At 42.6% G+C, this 19,361-nt stretch overlaps 3 protein-coding genes across 5 annotated transcripts; 2 read left to right on the top strand and 1 right to left on the bottom strand.

Moving 5' to 3' along the window:
* The first annotated feature begins 1,245 nt into the window (after positions 1-1,245).
* On the top strand, positions 1,246-6,603 carry get3 (guided entry of tail-anchored proteins factor 3, ATPase). The gene is made up of 7 exons (XM_029624503.2): positions 1,246-1,416; positions 2,146-2,293; positions 2,519-2,667; positions 4,045-4,195; positions 4,732-4,839; positions 5,104-5,301; positions 5,391-6,603. The coding sequence occupies exons 1-7, from the start codon at positions 1,274-1,276 to the stop codon at positions 5,517-5,519; spliced, it is 1,026 nt and encodes a 341-aa protein (XP_029480363.1). The 5' UTR covers positions 1,246-1,273; the 3' UTR covers positions 5,520-6,603.
* Positions 6,604-9,416: 2,813 nt separating this feature from the next.
* LOC115119260 (bestrophin-2-like) lies at positions 9,417-16,072 on the top strand. Its single transcript, XM_065006143.1, has 9 exons — positions 9,417-9,580; positions 9,695-9,789; positions 9,912-10,145; positions 10,554-10,708; positions 10,885-10,962; positions 11,077-11,229; positions 11,405-11,485; positions 14,480-14,634; positions 14,870-16,072. Exons 1-9 carry the CDS (start codon positions 9,429-9,431, stop codon positions 15,774-15,776), a joined length of 2,010 nt encoding a protein of 669 aa, XP_064862215.1. The 5' UTR covers positions 9,417-9,428; the 3' UTR covers positions 15,777-16,072.
* A 135-nt stretch (positions 16,073-16,207) lies between these two features.
* Positions 16,208-18,607, bottom strand: LOC115119264 (protein Hook homolog 2-like). 3 transcript variants are annotated; one of them, XR_010460423.1, is made up of 4 exons: positions 18,385-18,607; positions 17,075-17,138; positions 16,860-16,931; positions 16,208-16,684 (listed from the first exon to the last, which is right to left on the bottom strand). XR_010460423.1 is itself a non-coding variant. In XM_029648034.2 (4 exons), the coding sequence occupies exons 2-4, from the start codon at positions 17,129-17,131 to the stop codon at positions 16,512-16,514; spliced, it is 282 nt and encodes a 93-aa protein (XP_029503894.1). In that variant the 5' UTR covers positions 17,132-17,138; positions 18,390-18,588; the 3' UTR covers positions 16,208-16,511. The 3 variants fall into 3 exon arrangements, 2 of the variants coding, with proteins under 2 accessions (XP_029503894.1, XP_029503893.1); XM_029648034.2 differs by having other exon boundaries at positions 16,208-16,664; positions 18,390-18,588; XM_029648033.2 differs by having other exon boundaries at positions 16,208-16,664; positions 18,385-18,587.
* Between the last annotated feature and the right edge of the window lie 754 nt (positions 18,608-19,361).

Raw genomic sequence — 19,361 nt, 5'->3', positions numbered from 1 at the left:
GGCAGGTCTCTTAACTTAGTTTGAGAAAAGCTACGGGATTGGTTAAAAGATGGCTGAGTTATTGATAAATCAATCTTTATCAATGGACACATTTTCCTTTCTAAATTCATTTTACAGTGGCCTATCAACTTGAAACTTTTTAGGGCCACCAAAGACATTGCCATGATGAACCATCTTAAGGAAACTACTGTATTAACAATTCACTTTTTTTGACTATGTCATGAGTTTGAGTAAGGTTGGATGTCTTGCGTTTATAGCCATGGTGATCAACTGCACTGATGGAGCGGAAATCACAGAAGATATATGTGGTAGTTGCAGCAGAGAAATATTTGGGGTTGAGAGATTGTAGTGCAGAAGATCTACAGGAAGTTTTGAGAGAAGGGGTTCCATCCTCCCAGGCTGACGGTCTGGTTTAGGATCGTTTAGGGCCAAAGTAGTGGAATGGGGTGGTGGATTTGGGGGGATAGTGTATAGGTGCAGTGTTAGATGGTGGTGCAATTCAAGATTTCCCCATTCCCCTTTTCTTTATTTTAGGACCAATGTGTAATCCGCATTGCGAAAGGCAGGTAGCCTAAAGGTTAGAGTGTTGTGACAGTTACTGAAAGGTCGCTGGTTCGAAAACCCAATCCGACAATGTGAAACATTTCTATGTGACCTTGAGCAAGTTACAGCCCACACATGGCCCCAATATGCAACACGGCATCTAGTCTATTTAAAATTCAGAAGATTTTAAAAAGATAAATATATTAAAAACATTTCATTATTATTCCATGTTGATGTATTTTATGTCTTTTGAATTTGAAAGACATACCGGCGCTCATTTTCCTCGAAGCCCACACATGGCCCATGTTTTCCCTTTGAGGACCCCAGCCAAATAATGGTAATTCAATGCAACAAAAAAGCTAACCATTTAGAATGGGTTGAAGATGGACCAGCCTATCAAGCATTTGTCAGAACTCTCCCATGACCAGTCAGCTGTTTATGTCTTATAATGTGTCCTCTTACTGTTATTTCTGATGTGGAATAGAAACAACAATTCCTAATAGATGGGCCTCATGTGTCTTTGTTGCTCAATATCCATCCATTGTTTTATTGTTTCTTATAAATTTAGTGTTTTTCATTTGGTTTTTGATTAGATTGTTGGCTGAAAATATGTTTACATTTTGATCGCTAAACTATTTAGCCTTGGTATAGCCCAAAAGAGGGTCGCTTTTTTTTTACCCAGCTGTTTTTATTATTTGGTACATCCCATTTGCTGACCTGTACACACAAGATGGCAGCTTCTTTGGAAGAAGAATTTGAAGATGCGCCCGATGTGGAGCCTTTAGAACCAACATTGAAAAACATTATAGAGCAGAAATCTCTGAAATGGATATTTGTTGGAGGCAAAGGTGGCGTTGGCAAAACAACATGCAGGTAGGTCGATGCAAAATAGTGCTTTGTCACTATTAGCTAACGTCACTAGCAAAATGAATGGCCTAGCCAAGTATAGATATCTAGCTAGGTAGCGTAGCTTGTCCAATACCGCTAGTCCGACGTTCAATTAATGTTTCTTTATTGACAGTCATTTACCATTTACCACCATCATCTCTTATTTCAGTGGGAAACACAGTGAGCTAACGTGAACTAGTTATATGGTTAGCTAAAATGACAATAATAGCTAGAAACTGTAGCTAACTAGTTAGCTAGCTGTCAAATTCATAACACTGTCATTACTTACTACGTTAGCAATCCAGCGAGTTTTAAAACGTTTTGAACAATCTTTTACATTAACACCATTCATCAGGCTAGCAAACTCCGCTATCTATCTAACGTTATCTAGCTAACTAGTTTTAGTTAGACACTACCATCAACTCAACATGGACCATCACTTTCAAACACCAATTTCAAAGTTCGGTGGTTAAATTTGTTTCATGCGAAGCTGATTTTTATTTAATTGAGAAGACACCATGTTTCTAACGTAGTAATGTATACATACGTAAACAACGTTTCTAACTGAAGGGTTGATAAAGGTCTGTTTTGTTTGTCTGTGCTCATGTGTCTGTCTATCAGTGTTCGTGTCTGTGGTCATATTTGTCTGTCTGCGCTGCTCATGACATTCTGTCTATGTGTGCTAATGTATCCGTCTGTCCTTTGTCCCCACAGCTGCAGTCTGGCTGTACAGCTGGCTGCGGTGCGTGACAGCGTGCTCATCATCTCCACTGACCCGGCACACAACATCTCAGATGCCTTTGACCAGAAGTTCTCTAAGGTGCCCACAAAAGTCAAGGGCTACGAGAACCTCTTCGCTATGGTATGTCAGCATTAGACCCAGTCTCTCTGCCCCAGTTTTTTTATTGTCTACACTACAGACTGGTGATGCCGCTCTCTGCAGTATGCACTCTCTTACTAGGTTTTGAGAATGAGTAGAGGCAAAGAGCTGGTTTGTCAGACTACCTCCTCACCGGCTCTGTCCTCCTGTCTTGCCCTGACCTCTGCTCTGTCTGTGTTGTGTTGTCTTGTGTGTGTGCTCCTGCAGGAGATTGACCCCAGCCTGGGTGTGGCGGAGCTCCCAGATGAGTTCTTTGAAGAAGACAACATGCTGAGTATGGGCAAGAAGATGATGCAGGAGGCCATGAGCGCATTCCCCGGCATCGACGAGGCCATGAGCTACGCAGAGGTCATGAGGTACGGACACACACACACACACACACACAGGTCATGAAGTCAACACTTAATGGCTCGCCACATTAGTTATCGATACACATTATGCTTTGAGTGTCTTTAAAAGTTCTTTAAATTCAGTCAATCATTGGTTATGTTCAGTTTCTGTGATAGAAGCAGGGTAGCCTAGTGGTTAGAGCGTCGGACTAGTAACCGAAAGGTTGCAAGTTCAAATCCCTGAGCTGACAAGGTACAAATCTGTCGTTCTGCCCCTGAACAGGCAGTTAACCCACTGTTCCTAGGCCGTCATTGAAAATAAGAATTTGTTCTTAACTGACTTGCCAAGTTGAATAATAATAAATATCCATGGTGTTTGTCTGTACTTGTGGTAGTAGAAATTAGTAGAAAATCCCCATCAAAATCCATCCGTTTAAATGAAAGATGTTTTTTTTGCATGGGCTGAGTCTCAATCCACCGCTTCCGCCGATATTGCCCTTCCGCACTTGCGGTGAAAGGTGGCAGAGCTAGAGCGGTGTTTGTCAGACCATTAGACATCCTGAAAATCGGTCTTCTCACGAATATGTCTGTAATGTCTGAATGGTTTGGCCTACAAACTGAGACTCTCCATTTTGCTCTACAAACCTCCACAAGCATCACGGGACTCATCTGAGCGTCCAAACAGTTTGGGCTACACACTAATATGACCACTCTGTAGAAAGGTGAATCTCTCACAAACGCATACACGTCTCTTGGACACTCACAAGACCTGTATGAAGGTCCCCTGTACGGATTTTAAAAAAAAGTTTATTTCCTAAAAATAGATCTCTTATATCTCTCAGGTATCTCTGACACAGAACAAACTTCCTTAGTATTGTCAAAAAAATATATCTGTTCCAAGTAGTGGATCTGTTATTCAATGTGTTTAATAGCAGTAATGCCAAATTCAATGTTTCATTAAATCTTTTTTGAATATATATTTTTAATAGTCTGATGGCATTGAGATAGCTGTTTTTCGGTCTCTCGGGGGGGTCACACCAAGGATAAGATGGTCACACCAAGGACCATTTAGCTGAATTTTAAGACTCCTTAAGGCAGGGTTTCCCAAACTGTTTTGTTTTTTACTCTAACATTACACAGCTGATTCAAAGCTTGATGATTAGTTGATTATTTTAATCAGCTGTGTAGTTCTAGGGCAAAACAAAACCCTGCCTTAATAAGGGGTCTTAAAATTCATAACCAAATAGCTAAATGATCCTTGGTGTGACCATCTTAAAATAAATCTATATGTAAGCTTAGTAGAACCCCCCCCCCCCCCCCCCCAGCTTAGAAACTAGAGGGTTAATAAGGTTATATTGACTAACTCCAGTGTTCCTCAGTCATACTCTTTTCCTCTCTGTTCAGGTTAGTGAAAGGCATGAACTTCTCTGTGGTGGTGTTTGACACTGCCCCCACTGGCCACACGCTACGTCTGCTCAACTTCCCCACCATAGTGGAGAGAGGCCTGGGACGACTCATGCAGATCAAGAACCAGATCAGTCCCTTCATCTCACAGGTAAGGTCTACTAGCCCTAAACCAGATCAGTCCCTTCATCTCACAGGTAAGGCCTACTAGCCCTAAACCAGATCAGCCTCTTCATCTCACAGGTAAGGCCTACTAGCCCTAAACCAGATCAGCCCCTTCATCTCACAGGTAAGGCCTACTAGCCCTAAACCAGATCAGCCTCTTCATCTCACAGGTAATGCCTACTAGCCCTAAACCAGATCAGCCTCTTCATCTCACAGGTAAGGTCTACTAGCCCTAAACCAGATCAGCCTCTTCATCTCACAGGTAAGGTCTACTAGCCCTAAACCAGATCAGCCTCTTCATCTCACAGGTAAGGTCTACTAGCCCTAAACCAGATCAGCCCCTTCATCTCACAGGTAAGGCCTACTGACTGTTGATTTATTTCTGTGTTAAGCATGAAGCTCTAGTTGCTCTGTTTTAGTTGACCAGAGTTGCTGTCTGAGTCGGTAGCATCAGTTTTCTTATTATTGCCAGTTGTGCATGATCCTTCTCTCTAATTCTCGCTCACTCTTTCTCCCCCGTAGATGTGTAACATGCTGGGTCTGGGAGACATGAACGCAGACCAGCTGGCCTCTAAGCTGGAGGAGACCCTACCAGTCATCCGCTCTGTCAGTGAGCAGTTCAAAGACCCTGTAAGTCAGACCAACACCGACCCGTTTAGAAACATTGATCTCCTTAACAATGCTTTACCGAACATCTTCGCTCTTGGAAAACATTGTGGTGTGTATTCAGTGTATATACACCTGAATTATGTACATTTGATTGATAACCACTCTACTTCACTATGTGGAGTTATTTGAGTATTGTGTGTTAATTACAGTTTTTGGAGTCCGTATAGTGACTGTCTCTACTTGTGTTTGACGCCTCTCTCCGCTCCTCTCCACACTCCCTCATAGGAACAAACAACGTTTATCTGTGTGTGCATCGCCGAGTTCCTGTCCTTGTACGAGACGGAGCGCCTGATCCAGGAGCTGGCCAAGTGTCGCATCGACACGCACAACATTATCGTCAACCAGCTGGTGTTCCCCGACTCAGACCGGCCATGCAAGATGTGCGAGGCCCGTCACAAGATCCAGTCCAAGTACCTGGACCAGGTAAAGCATGTAGTCTTCATGTTGTCAATAGTCTGTCACCACGTGCTCTGCCCCTACAATGGTGTCCTAACCTTTATTCTCTGTCCCAGATGGAGGATCTATATGAAGATTTCCACATAATCAAGTTACCGCTGCTGCCCCACGAGGTACGGGGGTCCGAAAAAGTCAACACCTTCTCAATGCAACTCCTGGAGCCCTACATCCCCCCTACCAAGTGATTGACCTCTGACTCCCAGTCGCAGTCTGAACTCACCATCTCCGTCCCCCTTGACCCCAGCCTCACTCCTGCATTACAGCAACCCAGCAAGAACATTCTCTTCATCTTCAGGAACCTAAACCACTACAGCAAGAACGACACACACACACACACACAGGGGGCGGACAACACAGAACACAAGGACACACAACCACCTGCTCCTGTTGTAGGCCTACAGTCTAAAAGCGAAAGGAGGATCCATATGTGATTTCTCTCTCCTCTCACTTTTCTCTATCATTCTATCTATACCATTCTCTCCATCATATCTCACCAGGGAAAAGATGAACTATTCCTAAAGAATTTAACTTTTCCCAGAGGAACACTCAAGGCCCCCCCCTCCCTTTCTCCTCTCCTCCTCCTGCCTCCCTCATCCTATTTTTCCTTCCATATTCCAGCCTCAGTAATGTACAAGTGAAACTATCCTTAATGGCTGAGTTTGGTGTCTGGTGCCGCTGCTGTGTTTTTCAGTATAAAACAGCTTTGAGACGATCGACTGCATCTTTGGTTTTTACCATGTGATTTAATTAGACTGTATCTGTTTGGTTTGCATCTGAAATGGCACCCTATTCCCTGTATAGTGCATTATTGCCACACATTTTGACCAGGGCCCTGGTCAAAAGTAGTGCACTATATATAGGGAATAGGGTGCCATTTTGGATGCACATTCTGACTTCTTAATGCCCTCCATTGTGGGAATGGAGAATAATATGAGTGGTGGGAAAGTTTAGTCTGTTATGGATGAAGGTGGGTGTGTGTGATGCAGGGTGAAGACTTATGACCCCAGGGTGAATAGTCACTATGAAGAGGGATATAGGCCTAGAGGGAAGGGTTTTCAGATCATGTTATATTTCTGTCCCACCAATCCCATCAGTCCACTGACCAGCCTTAGAAGGGCATTTGAATACTTGAGTAATAATAGCATGGACATACTTAACTACATTATTTGACCAAAATGTTGTTCTCACGCACCACGTGTTTATGGTGTAAATAGCATGTCCCCACCTACATTTAGTTCAGTTCTTGGATAAAGAAATTATATTTATTGATCCCTGAGCAGTGTCATTCATCTATAATCTACAGTATCAGATAGCTACTTGTAATTATTTTATGCCAATGTCATTGTTTTCCCTACTCTAGGATGCCACTGAAGCAGTCTTTGTGTAAAGCTTCTAAAGTGCTACTTTTCTCTCTAGCCTGGTTGAACCAGACAATGCTGCACTCACCATTGACTACCATTGAGTACAGTGTTCAGTCTGGGTAGGGGGGACTTAGCCTGGTTAAACCAATCTCTTTCTCCCTGGTCAAAAGTAGTGCATTTTATATAGGGAATGGTGTGCTGTTTCAGACACACCCTGTCTGTTGTGTAGAGGACTCTCTATTCGGGTACACAGCGTGATGCTATTTGGCTACTTGGCTTAATGAATGCCTTACTGCATTATAATATACAATTGATTACTGAATGTTGATTGGTCCCCTGTTGAAAGGTTGGTTCATTATTTAGCTCCTATTTAGACATCATTCAGTGTGGGATTTTTGTGTTGCCTGCATTTTTGCATTGGTGCACAGCTTCTTTGATCCACAGGCAAAATGTCCCACTAGCTGTCAATTTGACTTGTCATCAAAGATAGTCACACACCAGAAGTGGTCATTATACTACCAACTATAGCCCCATAATCTCTGCAGCGGCAACACAAGTCTTGGAAGGGTCCTTTTTGATTTGATTTTGTCCATGCAATGTTATTAATGCTTCAAGTTATGCATACCCCCCCCCCCCCCCAGGCAATTGTTAAACTTACTAAATAAAAAACAAACATGTCTAATTCGCAGGGAGATTATTGGTTACGTGTTGTTATTTATTAACACAGCTTTCATAACCAAATAATGTTACGAACTACAATATAGACATTGTGATTGGGTCACAAGTAGGCTCTAAGTAGACTCTTGGACGCAGGCGACCCCAAGACGCAGCCGGGACACGCATGGATGGTCTGCGGTACAACATGCCTTGTTGAACAACAGATTCGTCTTGACAGGTCCTGCCTTTGTGGGTGACTTCTACGCTCAGAACCTGCAAACAACAAGCCTCCTGTTGAGCTGACACAGTGTTTTGTAGAATTAATTCAAATTTGTCAATGGACTGGAAAAAAACACTTGCCTCGTTCAAAAAATATAATGCACCATAAACTTTTTCTAATGTATGCACAATGTAATAAATATTACCATACTGTTATACATGGTTTAGTATTTTTTTTAATCAGTGGCAGTCTATGACTATTTCCTATTTTCCAATACTTTTTTTTCTTCTCATTTTTACCCACTTGCGTTTTTGACATTGTGTAGCTCTCGGCAGGCTGTCGCTTGTGGTCCATCACCGATTTAAAATGCACTGTGCAGAAAAGCTCGCTCTCCCAGTAGGGGACTTGCACTAACGAGCTTCGTCTCCTCCAATTTTCGGGATTTGCCCCGGGGCGCTCGAACCACTGAACGCATTGCTGAGGCGCCAGCATCCAAGGATTACCCTCTACTGCTGCCTTCTTTTACTGTATGATGTATCGGCTGAATGGGTTACCAACGATGGACGTAGAATGGTTAGTAGAGAATATTAAAGTTGTACAGCTGTATTAGGCTATGGAATATGTAAGGGCTTTGATCGTGCGCAGCAATAATGCTAAGCGCGGAGATTGTTGATTAACCTGAACCTGCAAACACCCAAAAGATCCACTCACTGCACGTAGACTAGACGTAATACCATTTGTTGCATATCTGTCCTAAATTTGTCCATCGAACTAGGTATTTTCATGGACTTTTACGCAAAGTCTAAATGTATTGTGTTCTGGTGAGGTGTTGGTGAATGGGAAGGGAAAGCTCTGGACACAATTCTGCAGTTGTCTGCTTAATGCTGTATGCTGTCGTCTGGACTCTCATACATAATACGTATATTTGCCTCTCCTCGTCACGCTTTGAACAAACTCGCAAAAAATCCCAAAAAATGCATTGTACAAAATGTACATGTTAATATTTTCAAAATACTCAAATTTAATTTTATAAACATTGTACATCAATACACTACTAATTTTCTAATAAGTGCTAAATATTTATTTGAGTGTACTATTGCACCACCAAGGCATACTAATGAGGCAACAACGCCATTCCTGACATGACCGGACAGGTAACAAAATTAACGATAGCTAAATTAAATACAAAAACGTCACATTTCACAACATACCTGCATGGAATGGATACAAATGCAAGGCAAACGTTAAAAACTCACGCTGTCTGTACCTGAAAGAGAGCCTCTCCCGCACCCAAAGCTAACGGTAGCTGGGCTAACCTTGCACATTTGCAATTAAAGTTGCTTTCGAAAATGATCCCCATTCACGCTAATATATATTCATACTAACAGTAGTACAACAACACTTAATCAATTATTATATAATTTTTGCTTGTTTTTTTGTGTGCATTTGTGAACACTTGCTAACATTGTGCATTAAAAAGAAACATAAACACATACCTCTCCTCATCACGCTTTGACCAAACTGAGGCGTAAAAGCATGGTTCTCGTAGATGACATCACAACATCAACACAATTTAGAAAATAAATACAATAAAATAGTTCACTTTTGAAAGTATTGTAATACATCTGAAAATAACCATAAATGAAAAATAAATATGAGGGATTTTCGGTGAAAAATAAAGTATATGTTACACCTGTTACATAAACAAAACTGTATAGGTATGATTTGTGGAGGGTTAAACATGGGTTTTCTTTCCATTTCCCTTGATTAATAGAAACAAAACTAACACAATATATGTTTTCCGAGATATAGTATTTATTTTTTAATATATGATAGAATAACTGATAGATGACATCATGACGGTCACCTACACCGCGCAAGTTGCCAATGCGCGCTTCTGCGGGTTCTCCAAACTGCTCCTGGCCTGGAGGGGAAGCATCTACAAGGTCTTATGGAAGGAGTTCCTTGCTTTCTTCGCCATGTACACTGCCATCAGTGTCACTTACAGGTATGAGAGCCTTTGGCTACCAAGTTACATCATTATTTGAACTTTCCATTACTATTTGATGATTTCAATTTGTTTTAATTGGTGCACATTATTATGTAACTTTTACCTCTTAAGATTCTTCCTCTTTGATGACCAGAAGAGGTATTTTGAAAAACTGGCAATTTACTGCAACCACTATGCCAGTCTCATCCCCATGTCTTTTGTGCTAGGTGGGCAATATTACTAAATCAATAACACAGATTATATTAGAATATTATTCTATTCTAATATTCTTCTATTCTATAAGAAAATACCACCATTAATTACAGAACCATTTGCTGCTGTTTTCCAGGTTTTTACGTGACACTGGTGGTGAACCGCTGGTGGAACCAGTACACCCGCATTCCATTACCTGACCGCCTGATGTGCGTTCTCTCCGGCGGCCTGCAGGGTGTGGACGAGCGCGGGCGGCTGCTGCGACGCACCATGATGCGCTATGCAAGTCTGTCCGCGTTACTGATTTTGCGCTCGGTCAGCACCGCGGTGTTCAAACGCTTCCCGACCATGGACCACGTCGTGGAAGCAGGTAAATGTGTCATTCAGATGCAGCTAAGATATTGCCTTTGAGGAGATATTGCCTTTGAGGAGATATTGCACTTTCCAGATTTTGCCTTCAAGGAAAAATTGCACTTTGCAGATTTTCAGAATTCAAACACAAGAAAGTAGCCTACAGTGTACATCTGGATACACCATACCACTTGCAGTTTTGTCCCACATCCTGTGTCTTCCAAACACATACCTATAGTTTATGTAGCGGTCTAGCGGAGGTGAGTCGGACTCACGCTCTGGTGATGAGGTAGCCCTGCCTGCATCTTTAATCAGTGTCAGTCACCCTCGGTCCAATTTCCTCTTGGCCTAATTAAGACATTGGGTTTCAAAGCAGTACATGGGGGTTCCGACCCCACCTGTGACAGATACACTCCCCTCTCCTCAGGGTTCATGACCAGGGAGGAGCGGAAGAAGTTTGAGAGCCTCAAGTCCCCCTATAACAAGTACTGGATTCCCTGTGTGTGGTTCACTAACCTGGCCGCCCTGGCCCGCTGTGAGGGCAGGATTAAGGACGACAGCACCCTCAAACTAGTGCTGGAGGTAGTCTACAATACAACACACATAAAGCGACATAGTGATAAACCACATTATGTCAATAGTTATATGACATGAATAAGCTGTACCCGACTTGCATACTGACTGAACCTTACACAAAAACAACACATACAACAAAAACAATAACTTACCTTTGTGTGCTTGTCTGTTTATGTCGGCAGGAGCTCAATCATTTCAGAGGGAACTGCAGTATGCTTTTCCATTACGACATGATCAGTGTTCCCCTGGTCTACACTCAGGTGTGTGTGTGTGTATGTGCATGCAGGTGATTGTATGTGCAGTCATGGTAGAATTTTCTCTGTCGGGCATCACTCATTCAGTGTCCTATGTTCTCGTCTCCACCATCCCCATAGGTGGTGACTCTGGCCGTGTACAGTTTTTTCTTCGTGTGTCTGATAGGACGTCAGTTCCTTGACCCCACACAGGGCTACCTGGGTCATGACCTGGACCTGTACGTCCCCATCTTCACTCTGCTACAGTTCTTCTTCTACGCTGGCTGGCTCAAGGTCAGTGGAAGTTCATTGTTGTGTTCTCTAGGTAGCAAATGGAAGAAAACCAGACTGAAACAGGGAGAGGCTACCAAAAACAAACATATTTTTATTTATTTCCGTTGCAAAATGTTTTAAAACATTTCCCTTGCGTGCCCCAATGAACATTACCATTTTTTTGTATGTTTTTCAGGTAGCAGAGCAGTTGATAAACCCATTTGGAGAGGACGATGATGACTTTGAGACCAACTGGCTGATAGACAGGAACTTCCAGGTTTATATTGAATCACATGTACTGCTATCCTCCCCATTGTTATCTTAGATGTAATATATGCATGTATATGTAGTGGGGTAATACTTCATATATGTGATATTATAAATATACCACATGCAACCCGTAATTAGACGAAGCAATTAGCCCATTAAATGAATTAAATGGCTCCATAATATAGATCGCAATATGTAAGACCATGGTTAAACCATGTGCTATCAAGTATTATGCGTTTAGCTGACTAAAATCAAGGAATGGTCATAAAAGTAAATATCAAAGCAAGTATAATTTAATAACTTTGTAAAATGAATGGTTTCACATACAAGACTACAAGGCAATACTGACATTAACAAAGCATTAGTCTAGGCATAAAGATTAAGCTACAAGGCAATACTGACATTAACAAAGCATTAGTCTAGGCATAAAGATTAAGCTACAAGGCAATACTGACATTAACAAAGCATTAGGGTAGGCATAAAGATTAAGCTACAAGGCAATACTGACATTAACAAAGCATTAGTCTAGGCATAAAGATTAAGCTACAAGGCAATACTGACATTAACAAAGCATTAGTCTAGGCATAAAGATTAAGCTACAAGGCAATACTGACATTAACAAAGCATTAGTCTAGGCATAAAGATTAAGCTACAAGGCAATACTGACATTAACAAAGCATTAGGATAGGCATAAATATTAAGCTACAAGGCAATACTGACATTAACAAAGCATTAGGGTAGGCATAAAGATTAAGCTACAAGGCAATACTGACATTAACAAAGCATTAGGGTAGGCATAAATATTAAGCTACAAGGCAATACTGACATTAACAAAGCATTAGGGTAGGCATAAATATTAAGCTACAAAGCAATACTGACATTAACAAAGCATTAGGGTAGGCATAAATATTAAGCTACAAGGCAATACTGACATTAACAAAGCATTAGGGTAGGCATAAATATTAAGCTACAAGGCAATACTGACATTAACAAAGCATTAGGGTAGGCATAAATATTAAGCTACAAGGCAATACTGACATTAACAAAGCATTAGTCTAGGCATAAAGATTAAGCTACAAGGCAATACTGACATTAACAAAGCATTCGTCTAGTCATAGAGATCCTGTGGTGTAAAAAGTACCCAATTGTCATACTTGAGTAAAAGTAAAGATACCTTCATAGAGAATGACTCAAGTAAAAGTGAAAGTCACCCAGTAAAATACTACTTGAGTAAAAGTCTAAAAGTATCAATCATTTAAAATTCCTTACATTAAGCAAACCAGACAGCACCATTTTCTTGTTTGGTTTTAATTTATGGTGGCACACTCCGACACTCAGACATAATTTACAAACGAAGCGTGTGTGTTTAGTAAGTCCACCAGATGGCAGTAGAGATGACCAGGGATGTTCTCTTGATAAGTGTGTGAATTGCACCATTTTCCTGTCCTGCTAAGGAGCATTCACTACTTTTGGGAGTCAGGGAAAATGTATGGAGTAAAAAGTATATACTTTTCTTTAGGAATGTAGTGAAGTAAAAGTAAAATTTGTCAAAAATATAAATAGTAAAGAATGTACAGATACCCCCAAAACTACTTAAATAGCACTTCAAAATATTCCTGAGAGGACCATAAAACACCTTTGCACAGAGTAATTTAGAGTTCACCCTCCTGCTAAGGAGTATTCACTACTTTATACAAGTTACCACAGAGATCATCCACTGAACAAAAATATGAACGCAACATGCAACAATTTTTAAGATTTTACTGAGTTACAGTTCATTAAGGAAATCTGTCAAATAAATTCATTAGGACCTAATCTATGGATTTCACATGACTGGAATACAGATATGCATCTGTTGGTCACAGATACCTTAACAAAAAGGTAGGGATGTGGATCAGAAAGCCAGTCAGTATCTGGTGTGATCACCATTTACCTCATGCAGCACGACACATCTCCTTCTCATAGAGTTGATCAGGCTGTTGATTGATTGTGGCCTGTGGAATGTTGTCCCACTCCTCTTCAATTCAATTTAATGGCTGGAACGGGGCAAATGGAATGGCATGAAGCACATGGAAACCATGTTTGATGTATTTGATGCCAATCCACCTATTCCGCTCCAGCCATTACCACGAGCCCGTCCTCCCAAATTAAGATGCAACCAACCTCCTGTGGTGCAAACCCACAGTTTCATCAGCTGTCCGGGTGGCTGGTCTCAGACAATCCCACAGGTGAAAAAGCCGGATGTGGAGGTCCTGGGCTGGCGTGGTTACACGTGATCTACGTTTTTGAGGCCAGTTGGACGTACTGCCAAATTCTCTTAAACGACTTTGGAGTCTACTTATTGTAGAGAAATGATCGTTAAATTCTCTGGCAACAGCTCTGGTGTCCATTCCTGCAGTCAGCATGCCAATTGCATCTCCCTCAAAACTTGAGACATCTCTGGCATTGTGTTGTGTGACAGAACTGCACATTTTAGAGTGGTCAGCACAAGGTGCACCTGTGTAATGATCCTGCTGTTTAATCAGCTTTCGGTGCATTTTTAAAATGTAATTTCAGCTCATTAAACATGGGGCCAACACTTTACATGTTGCATTTATATTTTTGTTCAATATACATACATATAGATAGATAGTCCTCTTTAAGGTACACGTTTCAGATAGATACCAGACATGGATACTATAGCTTTATTTTATAGTAGTCAGTCCTCTGGATACTGTAACAGAGAGATACATTTTGGCCCCTCAGAGGGGAAGGGCTGTCTAGTCCTTTAGCATTGTCCTTTGTGCTTTCCTTGTGTTGCTGGCCATTTGCTATGCAGCTCCAGGGGACAGAGAGCACATAAATTAGGACCGAGCCTACACTTGTACATGAGTGGGATAAGTACTTTTGAAACACTCAAAGTGAGAGAAAAAAATGGTGGAGTGAAAGGAAACTTCAACAGAAGAGTTTCTTGGAACTTCCCTCATCTGAAACTGAAGAGGTTGAGAGTGTGTTTCCTCAGGTCTCCATGATGGCAGTCGATGAGATGTATGGGGATCTTCCCATCATGGAAAGAGACCGATATTGGAACGACTCGAACCCTCGTCCTCCCTACACTGCAGCAACTCTATTCAGGCTGCGCAAACCCTCCTTCCAGGGCTCCACTTTCGACATGGCGTGAGTCTCTATTCTATTTGATTTGATTTTATTCTATTTTTGGGGCAAGTGCAATACATTTCTACAATACACCTCAAATATGTATTCACCTTGTTGCAAGCAAGGATATTCCGTATGTGTGTCTTACAAGTCCAAAGATGATTAGTTGTATGTTTGTAACCTTGCTAACACTTCTGTATGGCCCTAAGGGCATTATTCAAGTTGTAGTGATTTGAATTGAGTCTGTCCCCTCCAGGATTCCCAAAGAGGAGATGCACTTCGCGCCCCTGGCGGATATCACTGAGAACGTGGAGTCTCAGCGCGGGGGTCACCACCCCAACATGGCCCTGTTCAACCGGCTCCTCTTCACTGCCCCGTCCCCCACGGGACTCATTGGAGGGGCGCTGCGCCGCACCTCCGCCCAGCTCCAAAGGTTCCGCCGTCGCTCCGGGATGTACCCGCCCTCGTTCAGCGATGAAGAGGGTGAGGACGAGGATGACGAAGGTGGGAAGAATTTGGGGCCGTCTGGGGGCTCGCTGCCGTCTGTTTTGGCTCAGGATACTCAGAGTACCATATGTAGTTGTGGAGGGGTGTTTAATGCTAGGACACCCCTCATGGAGGTACAGTTTGGGGTTGGGGTGGAGAGATGTGGGGATGCCCTTCAAAGCCAGGAAGAGATTATGGAAGAAGAGGAGGAAGAAGAAGAGGATGAGGGGAACACCCAGAAGGGGGCAGAGAAAGACAAGATGGAGGAAGGGAACACTGAGGTGACAGGAGATATTCAAAGCCGCATGCCACTGCTCCCATCACCCCTCCAGCCTTCCAGAGACCGAGGCCAAACATCCATCAGACAACCCCAGGATAAGACACCCAGACCAGCCTCGACTACCCCCTCCAGCCCCCTAGCCCCCAGAATCATCCACCCCTGTTCCACAGCCTGCTCCACCCAAGACCTTTTCATCTCTGAACCAATCACAGAGCAGAGCACAGTGATCCCCGCCATTCCCAAGCCGCCCATTGGTGGAGCCAAGATGTCTTTCCTCACCGTGCCGTCCTACAGCGCCCCACAGCGTCATAGGAGCGTCAGCATGGGGTCAGAGTCCCCATCGGCTCCGAAACTACAAACTGCACCCTGTTCTAGCCAAAATGAATGCACTACTTAGGGAATAGGATGCCATTTCAGAACCGGACTATGAGTAAGGGAGAACATGCACACTTCTGTCCAACTGGGACCAACACATTACACTGAAAAGCTAGGTCATATGTCACTGTAGTATGTTCATGAGAAATCACTGGTCTATAGATCATCTGCATGAAGTTCATCATACTAATCAATCCACCCAGATGCTGCAAGGTTGAGCTGCAGCTTTCACTGTGTTCACCAATCTTACACTGTAAATTTACTTTAGATGAATGATTTTTCACCTTGTTACGTTGTTATGAATTATAACGAGGTAAATAAAAAGAAAAGACAAATCGTTCTCGCCATAGTCCCATTTCTGTTGCTATGAGACACAATAGTTTGGGATGACAGCAGATATGTGAGACAATACAGTCAAATTAAATCTGGAGAAAATGAGCGCTATACTGTAAGTCATGTTGATATTTTATTCCAAGCGCAAATATCCATTGGCAACACATTGTAATAGTGATGTTCCTTTACTGTCCTATCTATTCCTTTAACTTTTAGATTCAAACTGAGATGGACAAAAAACGAACACCAATACCATTTGACCAGCAGGTGGCGCCAATGTTACATAAAATAGTTTTTTTTAACATCCAATATTTTTTTAAACAGCCAGAAAAATCCCATCAACATCCTCTTCCAACGTTCCTTGTCCATCCAGTGTCAATCCCACCACCCTCAACAGAGGGACCTCTCCTTCCATCTCTCCCTCCTATCTGGGCTGTAGCTTGGGAGAGAGCCCCATGCCTCTCCTGCTCCTGGCCTGGGTGGACTGCCTCTGCTGGGCCAGGAAGGACTGGGCTTGGCCTGGAGGCCTACAAGAGCCCTCAGACAGCCTCAGCTCCTGCTGCTGGAGAGTCACACACTGGAGGGGATGCATAGAAACTAATTTCTCATTCAAACAGTAGAGTCCGCTCAGGAGTGACATACATATGGTTTAACAATAACATTCAGTCCTCACTATTCCAACTTTCTGCATTTGAAATGAGACCTTATACCCTATATAGTGGACTCGTTTTGGGGTAATGCACTATATAGGGAAACATTCTCACACACTCACCATACTGTACCAGTCTGTAATAGTGAGCTTTTCCTCTTGGTCTTGTCTGGACATGATCCTCTCATGTGAGTCCTGTAACATCAACAGATAGAGTAACATCAAAATATTTTTTTGAGGCTATATAATTAATTAAGAGCATTGGGTGGTGCATTAAAGATTTGCCACAGATGATGGCGTATGACAAACATAGTTCTGGTATCGGGCCAAACACTCACTTCTTTGACAGCTGTCATGATGACATCACAGGAAGTAGTCTCCTCTTCAGTCATCATCGTCTAACTGTATCACAATGATGCCCATAAAACATCAGTACTCCAACCAAACCACCAAAATAGGGCCACTGACTGACCACAAGCCAAACAGCAACGACTAGCCAGAGAAATTGTATCACATTAACAGTCAAATCAAATCAAAATGTATTGGTCACAGATCCTCGTAAAACTGACTTTCCGACCGATCCTCGACTTCGGCGATGTCATTTACAAAATAGCTTCCAATACTCTACTCAGCAAACTGGATGCAGTCTATCACAGTGCCATCCGTTTTGTCACCAAAGCCCCTTATACCACCCACCACTGCGACCTGTATGCTCTAGTCGGCTGGCCCTCGCTACATATTCGTCGCCAAACCCACTGGCTCCAGGTCATCTATAAGTCTATGCTATGTAAAGCTCCGCCTTATCTCAGTTCACTGGTCACGATAACAACACCCACCCGTAGCACGCGCTCCAGCAGGTATATCTCACTGGTCGTCCCCAAAGCCGACACTTCCTTTGGCTGCCTTTCCTTCCAGTTCTCTGCTGCCAGTGACTGGAACGAATTGCAAAAATCTCTGAAGCTGGAGACTTACATTTCCCTCACTAAATTTAAGCATCAGCTATCTGAGCAGCTAACCGATAGTCCATCTGTAAATTGCCCACCCAATCTACCTACCTCATCCCCCATATTGTTTTTTATTGACTTTGCTTCTCTTTTGCACACCAGTATCACTACTTACACACCATCATCTGCTCATCATCATCTGCTCAACTATCACTCCAGTGTTAATCTGCTAAATTGTAATTACTTTGCTACTATGGCCTATTTATTACCTTACCTCCTCACGCCATTTGCACACACTGTATATAGACTCTCTTTTTTTCTATTGTGTTATTGACTGTACGCTTGTTTATTCCATGTGTAACTCTGTGTTGTTGTTTGTGTCGCACTGCTTTGCTTCATCTTGGTCAGGTCGCAGTTGTAAATGAGAACTTGTTCTCAACTGGCTTACCTGGTTAAATAAAGGTGAAATTAAAAATACAAAATAATAAAAAAGTTATTGCAGGTGTAGCAAAATGCTTGTGTTCCTAGCTCCAACAGTCCAACAATCAGCAACCCTTCTAACCAAAATAATGAGTCGCGAATCTAAACACTGATAAACACACTGACCTAACAGCTTGCAAGCCACTGCCCAGCCTCTCTCTTCAGCCAAACTACTTTCTAGCCTAAATATAACCACAACGCCAAACACTAATAAACACACCAACCTTACATCCAGCCAGGCGCTGCCCCTCTCTGCTCTCTCTTCAGCCCGGTCTCATCCACATGGGGGGCGGGGAGAGGCCCTGGCTGGTTTTGTTCAGAGTGAGAGACAATGGAGAGCTAGGCTTTAGTAGTCTGACTCTTCCCTGTGGCCACAGATGCTTTACTGCTGATCAGGGCACATTCAGACGGTCACAGGGGGGATTTGTAGGTAAGCACCAGAAAGCAAGCATCCTGTTTAGAGGGTGTACTTGTACATCCGGCTGTCTCATGCTACAGAAACAGGCGGTAGGCTCCTGCTGTATGGGCTGTTCTGACACGGGAACAAGCCTTACTTGTCCAAGACTTACTTACCAGAATGCAAGGCTGGTTAAAATATACAATCAAGTAACAGGTAATGATTATTGTATTCTTGTACTATTTACTATACGGGTACATAGAATGAAATATGGCCATATCGAAAATCACCAGAAATGTATAGGGAAATCTCTCAGGGATGGCAAACAAAACAAAGGATTTGTTGATGGTAAGAAGTCTGTAGGCTGGCTACCCTGTCTCTAATCTCTCGTGGACAGACTACTTAACATTATTGAGGATGTGGTCAAATTAGTTCTAGGTCAACCTAGATTACCCTGTGCCCATGACAGAGTGTGCAGATCAGTCATGTCCTTGGCGTGAAAAAGGGACCCCTCTGTTTGAATCGTTTATGCAACGTCCCCAACATGACCTAAAGAGCCACGGTTTACGTCCATATACATCAGCTTCCCCCGTCGGAATCCAACGTCATTAGGTTCATTGTTGAAGTACATGTAAAAAGGCCCCATCTTCCGCCAACTTTATCTTCCACTATAGATGATTTCCAATGCTTTCTCCCTGACAAGCTGTGCCTGTATTAACCTTTCCGTGACCCCCTGTAAAGCTCAATGGAACCACTGACTAGCCCCAAAAGGTCAACACTTATTTTGTTTAGGTAAATGCACAT

The sequence above is a fragment of the Oncorhynchus nerka genome, linkage group LG21, assembly GCF_034236695.1.
Source record: "Oncorhynchus nerka isolate Pitt River linkage group LG21, Oner_Uvic_2.0, whole genome shotgun sequence".
Lineage (NCBI taxonomy): Eukaryota > Metazoa > Chordata > Actinopteri > Salmoniformes > Salmonidae > Oncorhynchus > Oncorhynchus nerka.
The sequence above is the reverse complement of the archived record's forward strand: the minus strand, read 5'-3'. Positions and strand labels throughout refer to the sequence as shown.